Here is a 13,425-nt window from a genome sequence, read left to right as displayed (position 1 = left end):
GGCCGCCTCCTCTGGCAGGAGGGTCACTGCCTTCCTCCCTCCTGCCGTGCCTCTGCCAGCCCTCCCTCCTGGCCGGCTGGGCGCTCTCTGAGCCCCTTCCCGCTCTTCTTGCCTCTCCAGACAATGACTGTGGGGACAACAGCGACGAGGCGGGCTGCAGCCACTCCTGCTCCAGCAACCAGTTCAAGTGCAACAGTGGGCGCTGCATCCCTGTGCACTGGACCTGCGATGGGGACAATGACTGCGGGGACTACAGTGACGAGACTCATGCCAACTGCACCAACCAGGGTGAGCCCCAGCTGGGCTGCCCCTGTGCTGCTGCTCAGTGTCCTCCCCCGGGGACCCCAGGTCCTGCCCTGGGAGGGAGGGAGGGAGCGAGCGAGCAGCAGATGGACCCTCAGCTCTGCTGCTGTCCTGCCTGGAGAGCCGAAAGCCCCCCCTGAGCAGAGCCCCCGTCCCCTTTCCAGTCAGGCAATCTTGCAGCTCACCGCGGGTGCCCAGATAACCCCTCTCCTGCACCTCTGGGTGCCCCTGGCCCTCTCCCTGCCGTTTCCCTGCCAGGCTGAGTGCCCAGTCCTCCTCTCACCCCCTGAGCCCACCCCGTTCCCAGCTCCTTGGGGCAAAGGCAGTGAGCGGGTGTGCATGCCCTCCCACCAGCAACACGCCCACCCGGGGGCTGCCACACTGACGAGTTCCAGTGCCGGCTGGACGGGCTCTGCATCCCCATGCGCTGGCGCTGCGACGGCGACACGGACTGCATGGACTCCAGTGACGAGAAGAACTGCGAGGGGGTCACCCATGTCTGTGACCCCAACGTCAAGTTTGGCTGTAAAGACTCAGGTGAGAGCAGGGGAGGGGGGAACTGCTGCTCCCTGCCCTCTCTGACCCAGGGAAGGGACTGGGACCTGCCTCAGCTTGGCAGGGATGGGGACAGTGGTGGAGGGACACCAGCTGTGAGGCAGCCAGGACCCAGAGTGCCTGAAATAACGTCTCCTCTGCATCTGATTTGCCCCTTCTTCACTCCCCCCTCGGCAGCTCGCTGCATCAGCAAAGCCTGGGTCTGCGATGGGGACAGCGACTGCGAGGACAACTCGGACGAGGAGAACTGTGAGTCACTGGTGTGCAAACCTCCCTCCCACACCTGCGCCAACAACACCTCCATCTGCCTCCCCCCCGAGAAGCTCTGTGACGGCTCTGACGACTGTGGGGACGGCTCTGACGAGGGCGAGCTCTGCGGTGAGTACAGAGCTGGGCACCAGGACAGGGGGTCTCCCCTGGCTGGGAGCAGGATGAGGACCTGACAATCACATCCTCTCTCTGCAGACCAGTGCTCCTTGAACAACGGTGGCTGCAGCCACAACTGCACCGTGGCCCCCGGCGAGGGCATCGTCTGCTCATGTCCGCTGGGGATGGAGCTGGGCTCGGACAACAAGACCTGCCAGATCCAGAGCTACTGTGCCAAGCACCTCAAGTGCAGCCAGAAGTGCGAGCAGGACAAGTACAACGTCAAGTGCTCCTGCTACGAGGGTTGGATGCTGGAGCCTGATGGCGAGAGCTGCCGCAGCCTGGGTGTGTGCGGGTGGGCTGCAGGGACTGGCAGCATTGCTCCAGCTGCCTGTGATGGGGGTTGTCCTCCCCCTGCTCTCAGAGGCAGCAGCAGCAGAGCTGAGGACTGTGCCGACGGGCACGGCCGGGTCCTGGGGGAATCTGCCTGCTGACAGTGGACCCCTCACTGTTCCCACCTGGCACAAGCAGCCCTTTATGGTGCAGGCGTGTGTGTGGTCCTGTAGCTGGGGCTGGGGCCAGGAGTGAGGGACACCTTCACCCTGCCTTGTCCATGCCACCCTTCTGACCCTGCCCTGCTTTCCCCAGACCCCTTCAAGCCGTTCATCATATTCTCCAACCGCCACGAGATCCGCCGCATTGACCTGCACCGGGGTGACTACAGCGTCCTGGTCCCTGGGCTGCGCAACACCATTGCCTTGGACTTCCACCTCAACCAGAGCTCACTGTACTGGACCGACGTGGTGGAGGACAAAATCTACAGGGGAAAGCTGCTTGAGAATGGGGGTGCGTAGCCCTGGGGGGCATGGAGCAAGCTGGTGGGGGCCAGACAGGTGGGAAAGCAGGGGTTCTGGGACAGGGTGTCAGCAATGCCATGGTGCAGCCACTGGAGTCCACAGCCCCTGTAGTGATTCCGTTCTGCTCTCCAAAGTTGCTAATTAAGTAGGAGTTAATTAGCATTCCCAGCACTTCCCTAATGGTAATTGCAGCCCAGCAGCTGGGAGCACAAAGCCGGGCCCCCTCCCCACCAGTGCTGCAGAGCTGTGGGAGGGGGCACCTGCAGGGGGACAGTGAGAGCCCAGCGCCGGGACCACAGACACGGGGCTGAGCCCTTTGGGGTTCAGGCCCTGCTTGGGGAAGAAGCGTCCCCCTGCCGTCGACCCCAGTCAAGCCAGCTGGAGCGGTTCCAGACTGGGGCGCGATGGTGGCGGGTGGGCCAGGGGAGAGGCACCAGCCTGAGCCCTCCCGGCGCTGTGCCCTGCAGCTCTGACCAGCTTCGAGGTGGTGATACAGTACGGGCTGGCCACCCCGGAGGGGCTGGCCGTGGACTGGATCGCTGGCAACATCTACTGGGTGGAGAGCAACCTGGACCAGATCGAGGTGGCCAAGCTGGATGGCACCATGCGAACCACGCTGCTGGCCGGGGACATCGAGCATCCCCGCGCCATTGCCCTGGACCCCCGCTATGGGTAAGGCAGGAGGTGACGTTGGTCACCAGGACATGGTGGCACACTCGGGATCTCGCAGGGGGGGACCAGGCGATGGGCTCCTGCCTGGGCACGCACCCCACTGCTGATTCAGGAGACAGAGCCCTGGTGTCCCCTTGCTGACCATGCCTGCTCGCTGTCCCTTGCAGGATCCTTTTCTGGACAGACTGGGATGCCAGCCTGCCCCGCATCGAGGCTGCCTCCATGAGCGGTGCGGGCCGGCGCACCATCCACAAGGAGACGGGCTCGGGAGGCTGGCCCAACGGGCTCACCGTTGACTACCTGGAGAAGCGCATCCTCTGGATTGATGCCAGGTAGGACCAGGACACCCATCTGCGCCCAGTGCCTCCATCCCCATTCCCTCTGGAGCCCTGCCCTCCCCATCCCTCCCAGCTCTGGCACCTTCTCCCTCGCTCGTGTGTTGTTCTGCCATTTGACTGCCATTTGACTGCTGGGCTGGGAGCGAAAGCCTTTGCTCCGTGGGGTCTGTTTGTCTCTGCAACACATTCCAGCCTTTGCTCTGGGTTTTCTCCTCTGTGGGAGCTCCGATCCCTGGTGTAAATCAGCAGTTGTTCCCCTCTGCAGCGTTAAGCAGAGCAGGGGAAGCGGCTGCTTTAGACCCCGTGGGTTGTTGCTGTTGGGTTAAAGACCTGGCCTTTGCCTGTCCATGGTGCCCCTTGCCCAGCTGTCTGCCTGCTCTCACCCATTTTCTCTGCCGGGCCCAGGTCAGATGCCATCTACTCAGCCCTGTATGACGGCACGGGGCACATCGAGGTGCTGCGGGGACACGAGTACCTGTCGCATCCCTTTGCTGTCACCCTCTACGGGGGTGAGGTCTACTGGACCGACTGGCGCACCAACACGCTGGCCAAGGCCAACAAGTGGACAGGGCACAACGTGACAGTGGTGCAGAGGACCAACACGCAGCCTTTTGACCTGCAGGTGTATCACCCCTCCCGGCAGCCCCTAGGTGAGGCCTGGGGAAGCGGTGGTGGCGGGACGGGGTGGGGGGAGATGGCACTGGCACTTGGTGTGCGCCCACAGCCGCTCAGAGCATCATGCGGGAGCCGTTCCCACGCCCGTGGCTGTCCCTTCTCACCCTCCGCTATGGCCTTGGCCACCCAGCAAAGAAGTGTCCTGGGGTGATGAAGCTGATGGTTCAGAGCTCCTCGATGGGCAGGCAGGGAGGTCTACAGCTCTCTGGGGCCTCCTGTGTAGGTGTCCCCTGGAACAGGGACGTTGCTGAGTCTTATCTTTTTTGCAGCTCCTAACCCCTGTGAAGCCAATGGGGGCAAAGGGCCGTGTTCCCACCTCTGCCTCATCAACTACAACCGCACGTTGTCCTGTGCCTGCCCTCACCTCATGAAGTTGGACAAGGACAATACAACCTGCTATGGTAGGGGTCTGCCCAGGCCACCCAGGGACGGGGAGGATGAGCGGCTGCTTTGGAGCCAGCTCTGCAGACCAGGCTTGAGGTGCTACGACTGCCCCTCTCATTGCTCTCCCCAGAGTTTAAGAAGTTCCTGCTGTATGCGCGGCAGATGGAGATCCGGGGTGTGGACATCGACAACCCCTACTACAACTACATCATCTCCTTCACGGTGCCTGACATCGACAACGTCACGGTGGTGGACTACGATGCCCTGGAGCAGCGTATTTACTGGTCTGATGTCCGCACCCAGACCATCAAGAGAGCCTTCATCAACGGCACTGGCGTGGAGACTGTCGTGTCTGCGGGTGGGTGTGGAGGAGCATCGCCCTGCATGGCTGCCGCCGTCAGGTCCTGGAGCCGGGCAGAGCCACCAGCCCTCCAGAGGCTTCAGCTCCAGGAGACCGGCCCTTCCTCTTCATCCAAGAATCATCCCAGCCCTGTTCTCGCAACTAATGAGTCTTCCTTCTCCGTTCCCTTTCAGACCTGCCCAACGCTCATGGTCTCTCTGTGGATTGGGTTTCCAGAAACCTCTTCTGGACCAGCTATGACGCCAACAAGAAGCAGATCAACGTGGCTCGGCTAGACGGCTCCTTCAAGAACGCGGTGATCCAGGGGCTGGACAAGCCTCACTGCCTGGTGGTTCACCCGCTCCGGGGGTAAGTCTCTGGTGGGACGTGGTGCCAGCAGGCTCGGGGTCAGGCCAGAAGCGTCAAAGAAGGAGGTGTTTGTGCAGACTCACGTGTGTGTACGCCTGACAGTGCACGTGTGCCATGGAGGAGAGAACAGGTTGCTTTCCCTATGTGTCAGTGCGTGTAGGAGGTGTGCGAGAGGAGACAGGGCCACAGCTCGGGAGGTGCGTGTCTGTTGGTACGCGCAAAGCAGCAGGCTGCATTTCCATACATGCACGTGTGCGCGTGAAGGAGAACAGGCTGCAGATAAGCGTGCATCCACGAGCGTGTGCCGGTCTGGGTGTACGTGGGGCTTTGCTGGGCAGGGCCACACGAGTGCTTGCAAACACCAAACTCCCTCCCAGGTTGCAGCACTGGAGGCGAGGAGATGGTCAGGCTGCCCAGGCTGTGCAGCGAGAGGGGAGAGACGCCAATACGGGGCTGGAGAGCAGGCTGGGGTGGCGGGGGCTGGCGGAGCCTGTGTGGGCTGGGAGGGCAACAGAGCTGCACGTGGTCCGTCTCCATGGGGCTGTTGGAGCCATGTGCTCAGTGTCCTCTCACTGGTGCAGGAAGCTGTACTGGACAGACGGAGACAACATCAGCGTGGCCAACATGGACGGCAGCAACCGCACTCTTCTCTTCACCAACCAGAAAGGGCCTGTTGGTATGGATCCCCCCTGTCCCCCTGGTACCACCCTGCCTTGTGGTGTCCTTGCTGGCCCTAAAAGCCTCAAGCCTCCACTCTGGCAGCCCTGGCTCCCCAGAGGGCTGGCAGCTGGTTTGTGCTGGGTCACCCTGACGTCGTGTGCCCGTTTTCTCCATCACCCCATCCACTCTGCCAGTCCCATCCCACCTCCCAGATGGTGATGGTCCCTGTGTGCCGCCTGGACACTGATAGTCCATTGCTTTCCAGGCCTGGCCATTGACTACCCAGAGAGCAAGCTGTACTGGATCAGCTCTGGCAATGGCACCATCAACAGATGCAACCTGGACGGCAGCAACCTGGAGGTGATCGAGTCCGTGAAGGGTCAGCTGAGCAAGGCGACGGCCCTGGCCATCATGGGTGAGAGCTGGCAGGGTGATGGTGGCGTTTCGTGAAGCCCTTTCCCTTTCTCCTGGCCCTGTCCAAACACAAGACTGCTCATTTCCACCTCTAGCAGCTGTGGAGGGGATGCTTCTCCACCAAAGGCTGAGCTCAGACCTCTTTTTCCAAGCCATCGCCTGTAAATCTGTGTGGAGCCACCGCTCTTTGCTGCTAGGGCGGGAGCGGATGGGGAAAGCTGCTGCATATTCCTGCCTTCTCCTCCCAGGCAACAAACTGTGGTGGGCTGACCAGGCCTCCGAGAGGATGGGCACCTGCAACAAGAAGGATGGGACGGAGGTGACAGTGCTGCGCAACAGCACCACGCTAGTGATGCACATGAAGGTGTACGACGAGAGCATCCAGCAAGGTGAGCACATGGTCCCAGGGCAGAGAACCTGTAGGGATGGGCAGCGTTTCATCCGCTCCACCTGGGTGCCAGCAGGGCCAGAGTGTGTCCCACAGTGGCCGGGTGGCCGGCTGACCCTGTCCTTTCTTACTGGCCCAAGCCTGGCCCTTGCCCCTTGCACCAGGTCCATGCTGGCTGGCACAGAGCACCCACGTCTCATGCAGCTGCCATGAGTGGTGCTGGCCCCAGCCTCTCCCCAGGCACCCACAGCCCTGGCAGGCGTGCCCTGGCCCCCGGCTGCCCCTCACCTCCCCTTCTCTCCACCGCAGCTGGAACCAACCCCTGCAGCCTAAATAATGGTGACTGCTCGCAGCTCTGTCTCCCCACTTCCGAGACCTCCCGATCCTGCATGTGCACCGCGGGCTACAGCCTGAAGAGTGGGCAGCAGTCCTGTGAAGGTGAGCGTGCCTGTCCCCATCTCCTCGCCCCCTCGGAGCAGAGACACCCCGCAACTTTCCCTGGACCATGCCTGCTGCCTGCTGCAGCTCTGCCTGTGCCACATGGTGCCGCACGGCCGAGATAGGCGTGTATGCTGGCGTGGCACGCGGGGGCCTGGTAACTGCTCGCTCTGGCTGCGTGCGGGCTCATCCTGACCGCCCCGTGCCTCCCTGCTCCCAGCAGCACTGCGGAGGGATGCTGAGGGCCAGAGGGACACCAAGGGTGGTCGGGAGGGGCTGTGGGCTCAGGCCACAGCGAGATCCTTGCGTGGGCTGTCCCTGTGAGGGGTTGGCAGCAATGAGCATGGGCAGCACTGCCCAGTCACCAAGAGCTCTGGGTTTAGCAGGAGGAGGGCAGCAGGACTTGCATGGTGGGAGCCCTCAAGAGAAGTGAAATCCTTGCTGTGGGCAGAGGGTTTGGGTCACTGATTCACCGCAGTCACTGGGGACAAGGCTGGGTAGCCAGCGCAGCATTTGCTCTGCAGATCCCCAGTCCCTGCCCGGTTTGCCACTGTCTCCCTCAGGAGGGAAGAGCTCCCCCACTCCTCGGTCACTGCCAGGGCCTCTCAAAGGCTGTTTGTGTGCAAAATGTTCTTGGTGTTTTTGGAGGGGTCTGGCAGAGCTGCTGCACCATCTGGGTCAGGGCAGGGACTGAATAACAAGCGCTGCCCTGACCCAGATGCAGTGCAGAGCCTTTGCCAATGCTCGGGGGCGGAGGCAGCTCTGGAAAGAGGCCTCACTCGTGCCTCCCCTATGCCCTGGCGTGGGTCAGGGCCCCTTGAACAGGCAAATCCAGGGCTTGCAGCCTCCAGGGAGGTCCAGGCAGGGCCTGCTCAAATGCAGAGCTGAGCAGGGAAGGGCTTTGTGGCTGCTCCCTGGGTTCCTGCCCCAGCCATCAGAAACCTCATCCCTGACTATGTCCCTGCTTGGTTTAGAGTGGGTTGTTCCCTGCCCTCTTTCCACAAGGTTTGCTATTCCTTCCCCTGCCCAGTGGGGTGATGAAAGCCATTCCATCCTGATCACGGAGGAGTTTTCTCTGTATGGTCATCCTGGTCAGTCTCCTCTCGTGCGGAGACCCAAGTGAAGCAGGAGCATCCCTCCCTCCATGAGAAACCATGGTGCTGCAAAGCTTTCAAAGCATGCCACGCGCATGCTGCCCATGTAAACGCGTCACCCCGCAACTGCAGCACTGTGGGCAGGATCAGGCACTCGGTGTCCGGCAGGACTGCCTCCCCTGCCACCTCCCCAGCTGCTGTGGAGCTGCTGCTCGCGCTGCCAGCCCACGTCTCGCATGCGTCAGCCTTGGAGTCAGACGAGAGGTGGGCGTAGGGGCTGCCTGTGTAGGGATGCTTCAGGCAGCCGCACAGTCTGCCAGCACGTCCAGCCAGCACAGTTCAACCCTGCCCTGCCAGTCCCTTTTGTCCTGGGCCATCTGCCCAGGCTGGGGACTCGTGGTGCTGCTGTCATGGCAGGGTCGAACCCTCCCACCAGCCCTGCCAAGCTTGCGCTCCTCCATGGAGCTGCTGTTGCAGTTTTCCCTGAGTTGTGGCTGTCTGTTGAAAGGACAGCGTGTCGTTTGTGGAATGTGTCTGACTGTCCCTGCGTCTGTGTTGCAGGTGTTGGCTCCTTCCTCCTGTATTCAGTCCATGAGGGGATCCGTGGCATTCCCCTGGACCCCAATGACAAGTCAGATGCTCTCGTGCCTGTGTCGGGGACCTCTCTGGCGGTGGGGATCGACTTCCATGCAGGTGACGCAGGAGCTGGGAACAGGACAACAGGGCTGGAGAGATTGGGGAGGGGGAGCACAAGGGAGACCACCACCAGACCCTCCTTTGGCAGTGCTCTGCCCTAGGACATCTCCCCTGGGCAGCTCCGGGTGAGGGAGGGTTTCAGATCCCCACACCAGGGGCTTGGGGTGCAGCTCAGCCCAGGTCTGTGCAACCCTTGGAGTGACCCAGAGATGGTTGCTGACACCCTCTCTCCTGCCTGGCCCCTCTTAGAGAATGACACAATTTACTGGGTGGACATGGGTCTGAGCACCATTAGCCGGGCCAAGCGGGACCAGACGTGGCGAGAGGACGTGGTCACCAATGGCATTGGCCGCGTGGAGGGCATCGCCGTGGACTGGATTGCTGGTGAGACAGAGCTCTGGAGCAGGGAGGAGAGGGTGGGCAGTCGGGGAGCGTGGCTCACGTGGGTGTTCACCGTCCTCTCTCTGCAGGAAACATCTACTGGACAGACCAGGGCTTCGATGTCATCGAGGTGGCCAGACTAAACGGGTCCTTCCGCTACGTGGTCATTTCGCAGGGGCTGGACAAACCACGGGCCATCACAGTCCATCCAGAGAAGGGGTGAGACACCGCACAAAGCTGCTCAGAGAGGGCCATCAACTGGGGGCTGGGCACATACCAGAGACCCCCGGCACCCTCCCAGCAGAGCCGTGGAGAAGGACTCCTAGGTCTCCTGCCACACCAAGGGACAGGCCCCTGGTGTCCAAACCAGCTGTGTTTAACTGCTCTTTCTCTGATCGGCTGAGCTTCGTGGGAGCTCCCTGTGACTTTGTGGGTCCCAGCATCTCAGAAAATCCAAGTGGAGCCTCCCCAGACCGGCTCCAGTTTTGGACAGAGTCACAGGGAGAGGAGAGTTGTTTGGATCCAGAGAAAGATGGAGAACAGCACCTTAGGTGCCTGGCACACAGGCTGGTTTCTGCGCAGCATCCAGCTGCAATGCAGGGCTCCTTTCCCCAGCTGCAGCATGGTCTGCAAGCATGCAGCGGTCAGGAGGCTGCAGATCGCCAGGGGTCTGGACTGAGGCCCTGGTGTGGAGTGATGAGGGGGAGAGGTGCTTGTCCTCTGCTCCAGTGGCCAAAATGCCCAAGGATGCTGCTTCTGGCCAGGCCTGTGGTCATGTCCCTGCTGTCCCCTGCAGGTATCTCTTCTGGACGGAGTGGGGGCAGTACCCCCGCATCGAACGATCACGCCTGGATGGGACCGAGCGGATGGTGCTGGTGAACGTCAGCATCAGTTGGCCCAATGGGATATCCGTCGACTACGAGGTACAGCTGCCAGCTGGGACGATGGTGCTGCCCTGGGGCCTGGCAGGGAGCGTGCCAGTCCCAAGGGCCCCTGCAGCCATGCCCCTGCTGATGGGGCCTCTGGGGGACACGGCTGCCCTCCCCAGCGCTCTGGAGTCTCCTTTCCAGTGCAGGGAGGGTTGTCCAGGGTGGTCATCTTCTGAACCCTTTCTGGACCTTTCTGCCAGACGTGGTGGGAAGTGCGGAGGGTGCCTTAGTGCCACCCCAGGGCGCTGCTCCATTGCTGACTGGGATGCTTTCTCATTGCCTCAGGATGGGAAGCTTTACTGGTGTGATGCCCGGACAGACAAGATTGAACGAATCGACCTGGAGACAGGTGAAAACCGAGAGGTCGTCCTGTCCAGCAACAACATGGACATGTTCTCAGTGTCGGTCTTCGAGGAGTACATTTACTGGAGCGATAGGTATGGTGCCCGAGGGGTCTGGCAGTGATGGGGGTGCCCCAGGCACCAGCTGTGAGGGAGGATGGGGGAGCTGGTGGGTGCTATGGGGAAGGTGGCGGAGCTGGGTCCTGCCGCAGGGTGCTGCTGGGGCGAGCCCTGCGTCAGTTGCTCAGTCATTGTCCTTTCTTAGGACTCATGCAAATGGCTCCATCAAAAGAGGCAACAAGGACAACGCCACCGAGTCGGTGTCCCTGCGGACAGGGATTGGTGTGCAGCTCAAGGACATCAAAGTCTTCAACCGGGCCAGGCAGAAGGGTGCGTCCAGGAACAGGGTGCAAGTCCCTTGTGCAGGGCTGCTGACGGCCGCCCAGGCTGGGCTCCCGTGGCAGACAGATGCGGGGAGGGGGATAGAAGCAAACGGGCCACTGTGTCCTCATTGAAGAACCGTGTTGCACCGTGGGCTGAGCCTATTTCTTCACCCGCTTCCTCTGGGAGTGGGGAGAGGTTAAAAGCAGCTGAGCAGGAGCATCCTCCTACACAGAGCCTGCCCAGTCCCTTGAACAATCCCCCCTTTCCTACCCAGGCACCAACATCTGTGCCCAGAGCAATGGGGGCTGCCAGCAGCTCTGCCTGTTCCGGGGCAGCGGGCAGAGGACGTGCGCCTGTGCCCACGGCATGCTGTCCGAGGACGGGGTGAGCTGCCGGGACTACGATGGTTACCTGCTGTATTCGGAGCGCACCATCCTCAAGAGCATCCACCTGTCGGATGAGAACAACCTCAATGCGCCCATCAAACCCTTCGAGGACGCAGAGCACATGAAGAATGTCATTGCCCTGGCCTTTGACTACCGCTACGGCTCCAAGGGCAGCAACCGCATATTCTACAGCGACATCCACTTTGGCAACATCCAGCAGATCAATGACGATGGCACAGGGCGCAAGACCATCGTGGAGAGTGAGTGTTACAGGACTCTATACTCATGTGTCTGCCCTAAGACGCCTCTTTTCTGTTCTCCCCTACCACCTCTTCCTGAACTCCCTCCTTCCTCGCCCAAGGGCTTTTTTTCCTTTTCTCGGTTAACTTTTTTTTGGTATTTTGAGTGGCAGCTGTTAAGGTTTCAGCTGTGAGCTTTCTACCAGAGCCTCTGGAAGAGGCGGCAGCTTGTGGTAGGGGATGCAAGTGTCAGGAGCAGCCTGTAGAGCTTGTTCTGGCAAGGAGAGTGTATCACGAGGCTCAGGCATGCATGTGGGCATGCATTGCTCTAGAAACAAGGCACTGCAGCTAACTTGGGATCTTCTCTGTGTTTGCATTTGATTTCCAAGACAGACCTGTTGAGCCTGAGCAAACCTTGCCACACCTGGCCCTGTTTTCAACCTCCAGCTCTTGGTTTGCACTTGGTTGGTTTTATTGGTTCCTATGGCAGGTGAAAAGACCACATCTATTGCTCTGCGTCACTAGGGAGCACCTCCAGCAAGAGTTATAGATGTGCTCGCTAATGAGTGTATTTATATTTGGCACTTGGGATAGCTGTTATCAATGAGAGCAGGAGAGCAGGGCCCATCTCTCATAGCTGGTTCATTAAACCTTTTGCTGATCCTTAACAAGGGAGAAGGATGGGTGTATGGTTCAAGTTCCTGGCCTGGGAGCTGGAGGGAAGGTCTCCCTGGTTGGCCATGTGTCTTCATCTTGTCACTTTGTGCCTCTGGGCCTCAGCTCTCCCCTGGCAGAGGGAGACCCTTCCCAGCACCACTGCTGCAGGGACAGGGAGACCCAGAGCAATGCCCAGCCAGTGCAGGGGAGGTGATCAGAGCAGGAGCTTGAAAGCCAAGTTCAAGTCCTCATTTCGTCATAGATGAACATCACTCAACCTTCCTGCAAGGAAGTGTCATTACCTGGTTGGTGGCAGAGGTCTGCCCAGGAGACCCCTAAAGTTTCCTCGGGTCTCAGCTCACATGTCAGCACAGACACTAGCCCAGCCCTGCTGAGTCCCCTCAGGTGCTGCCACACTGGCTCAGTGTTAGCAAGCAAGCAATCCTCTGAGGGTCAGCACTGGCTGTGTGGAGTGAGCCGGGCAGCTGTGCAGGAGCACGGGCTGGACACAACCTTTGCCTGTCCTCCCCTCCTGCAGACGTGGGCTCGGTGGAGGGGCTGGCATACCACCGCGGCTGGGACACGCTGTACTGGACAAGCTACACCACCTCCACCATCACCCGCCACACCGTGGACCAGAGCCGCCTGGGGGCTTTTGAGAGGGAGACGGTGATCACCATGTCGGGGGACGATCACCCCCGGGCCTTTGTGCTGGACGAGTGCCAGAAGTGAGTGGCTGTCGGTGGTCCAGCCAGCTTGCCCAGGGGTCCATGTGGTCCCAGGGCCAGCGTCCAGGCGGACACCCCTCCACTGAGGAGGAAGCACTGGTTCCCAGCACAGAGTATTGGACCCCAGGGAGGAAAGGCCCTGTGCCCCACCCCCCCCGCCTTCAGCACCCCAAAGCAAAGACAGAAACCCCGTCCCATTCGCTTCTCTGGCCGGCTGGTACCATGGGGTACCATGTTTCCCAGCTGGCTGCGGTGGCTTCATTCATCCCCTTCCCACCCCTTTTTATGCAGGAACGATATCCCACTCATCCCAAAGTCCCTGGAAGCCCCACAGCAGCAGAGGGGTGGGCTGAGCCAACATGTATGTGGCAGAGAGCTGGGGTTGCAAAGGCATCACATGTGTCTCCCCTTCCAGCCTGATGTTCTGGACCAACTGGAATGAGCAGCACCCCAGCATCATGCGTGCCACCCTCTCTGGTGCCAATGTCCTCATCATCATTGACCAGGACATACGGACACCCAATGGGCTGGCCATTGACCACAAGGCTGAGAAGATCTACTTCTCTGATGCCACGCTGGACAAAATCGAACGCTGTGAATACGATGGCTCCCACCGCCATGTGAGTCCAGACCTGGCCCCAGCAGCAGAGATGGGAAGGAGAGTGGCGAGTGGCGAAACTGGGGCTGACACTTTGTGAGAGGACAGCAGAGCTCTTCCTGGGGCACAGGGAGGGTCAGGCCTTCCCCTCAGGCAGACACACGGGGACACGCTGCATTTGGGGTCATGTCGGGGGCTGTGTCCCACAGCCAGGTTCCCTTGTGCTCATGGTT

General features: G+C 60.8%; 1 protein-coding gene across 8 annotated transcripts in view; it reads left to right on the top strand.

Annotated features, from left to right (window-relative positions):
- LRP1 (LDL receptor related protein 1) overlaps positions 1–13,425 on the top strand; it is a 91,314-nt gene that overhangs the window by 54,931 nt on the left and 22,958 nt on the right. For all 8 annotated transcript variants that reach the window (XR_007508276.1, XM_049818374.1, XM_049818372.1 and 5 more), the window contains 24 exons: positions 121–288; positions 658–840; positions 1,036–1,236; positions 1,324–1,569; positions 1,873–2,070; positions 2,549–2,753; positions 2,921–3,085; positions 3,497–3,741; positions 4,036–4,167; positions 4,281–4,508; positions 4,685–4,859; positions 5,441–5,535; positions 5,785–5,934; positions 6,182–6,322; positions 6,631–6,759; positions 8,415–8,546; positions 8,799–8,933; positions 9,020–9,149; positions 9,727–9,853; positions 10,145–10,296; positions 10,466–10,590; positions 10,859–11,230; positions 12,405–12,594; positions 13,010–13,214. Coding sequence is in view for 7 of the 8 variants with exons in the window: in XM_049818374.1 (XP_049674331.1) it covers positions 121–288; positions 658–840; positions 1,036–1,236; positions 1,324–1,569; positions 1,873–2,070; positions 2,549–2,753; positions 2,921–3,085; positions 3,497–3,741; positions 4,036–4,167; positions 4,281–4,508; positions 4,685–4,859; positions 5,441–5,535; positions 5,785–5,934; positions 6,182–6,322; positions 6,631–6,759; positions 8,415–8,546; positions 8,799–8,933; positions 9,020–9,149; positions 9,727–9,853; positions 10,145–10,296; positions 10,466–10,590; positions 10,859–11,230; positions 12,405–12,594; positions 13,010–13,214 (4,229 nt within the window). In the remaining variant the exon portion in view is untranslated. The remainder of the gene's footprint in view (positions 1–120; positions 289–657; positions 841–1,035; positions 1,237–1,323; positions 1,570–1,872; positions 2,071–2,548; positions 2,754–2,920; positions 3,086–3,496; positions 3,742–4,035; positions 4,168–4,280; positions 4,509–4,684; positions 4,860–5,440; positions 5,536–5,784; positions 5,935–6,181; positions 6,323–6,630; positions 6,760–8,414; positions 8,547–8,798; positions 8,934–9,019; positions 9,150–9,726; positions 9,854–10,144; positions 10,297–10,465; positions 10,591–10,858; positions 11,231–12,404; positions 12,595–13,009; positions 13,215–13,425) is intronic.

The sequence above is a fragment of the Accipiter gentilis genome, chromosome 16 (assembly GCF_929443795.1).
Source record: "Accipiter gentilis chromosome 16, bAccGen1.1, whole genome shotgun sequence".
In the NCBI taxonomy this organism is placed as follows: Eukaryota; Metazoa; Chordata; class Aves; order Accipitriformes; family Accipitridae; genus Astur; species Astur gentilis.
This window is presented reverse-complemented; position numbering and strand designations above follow the sequence as displayed.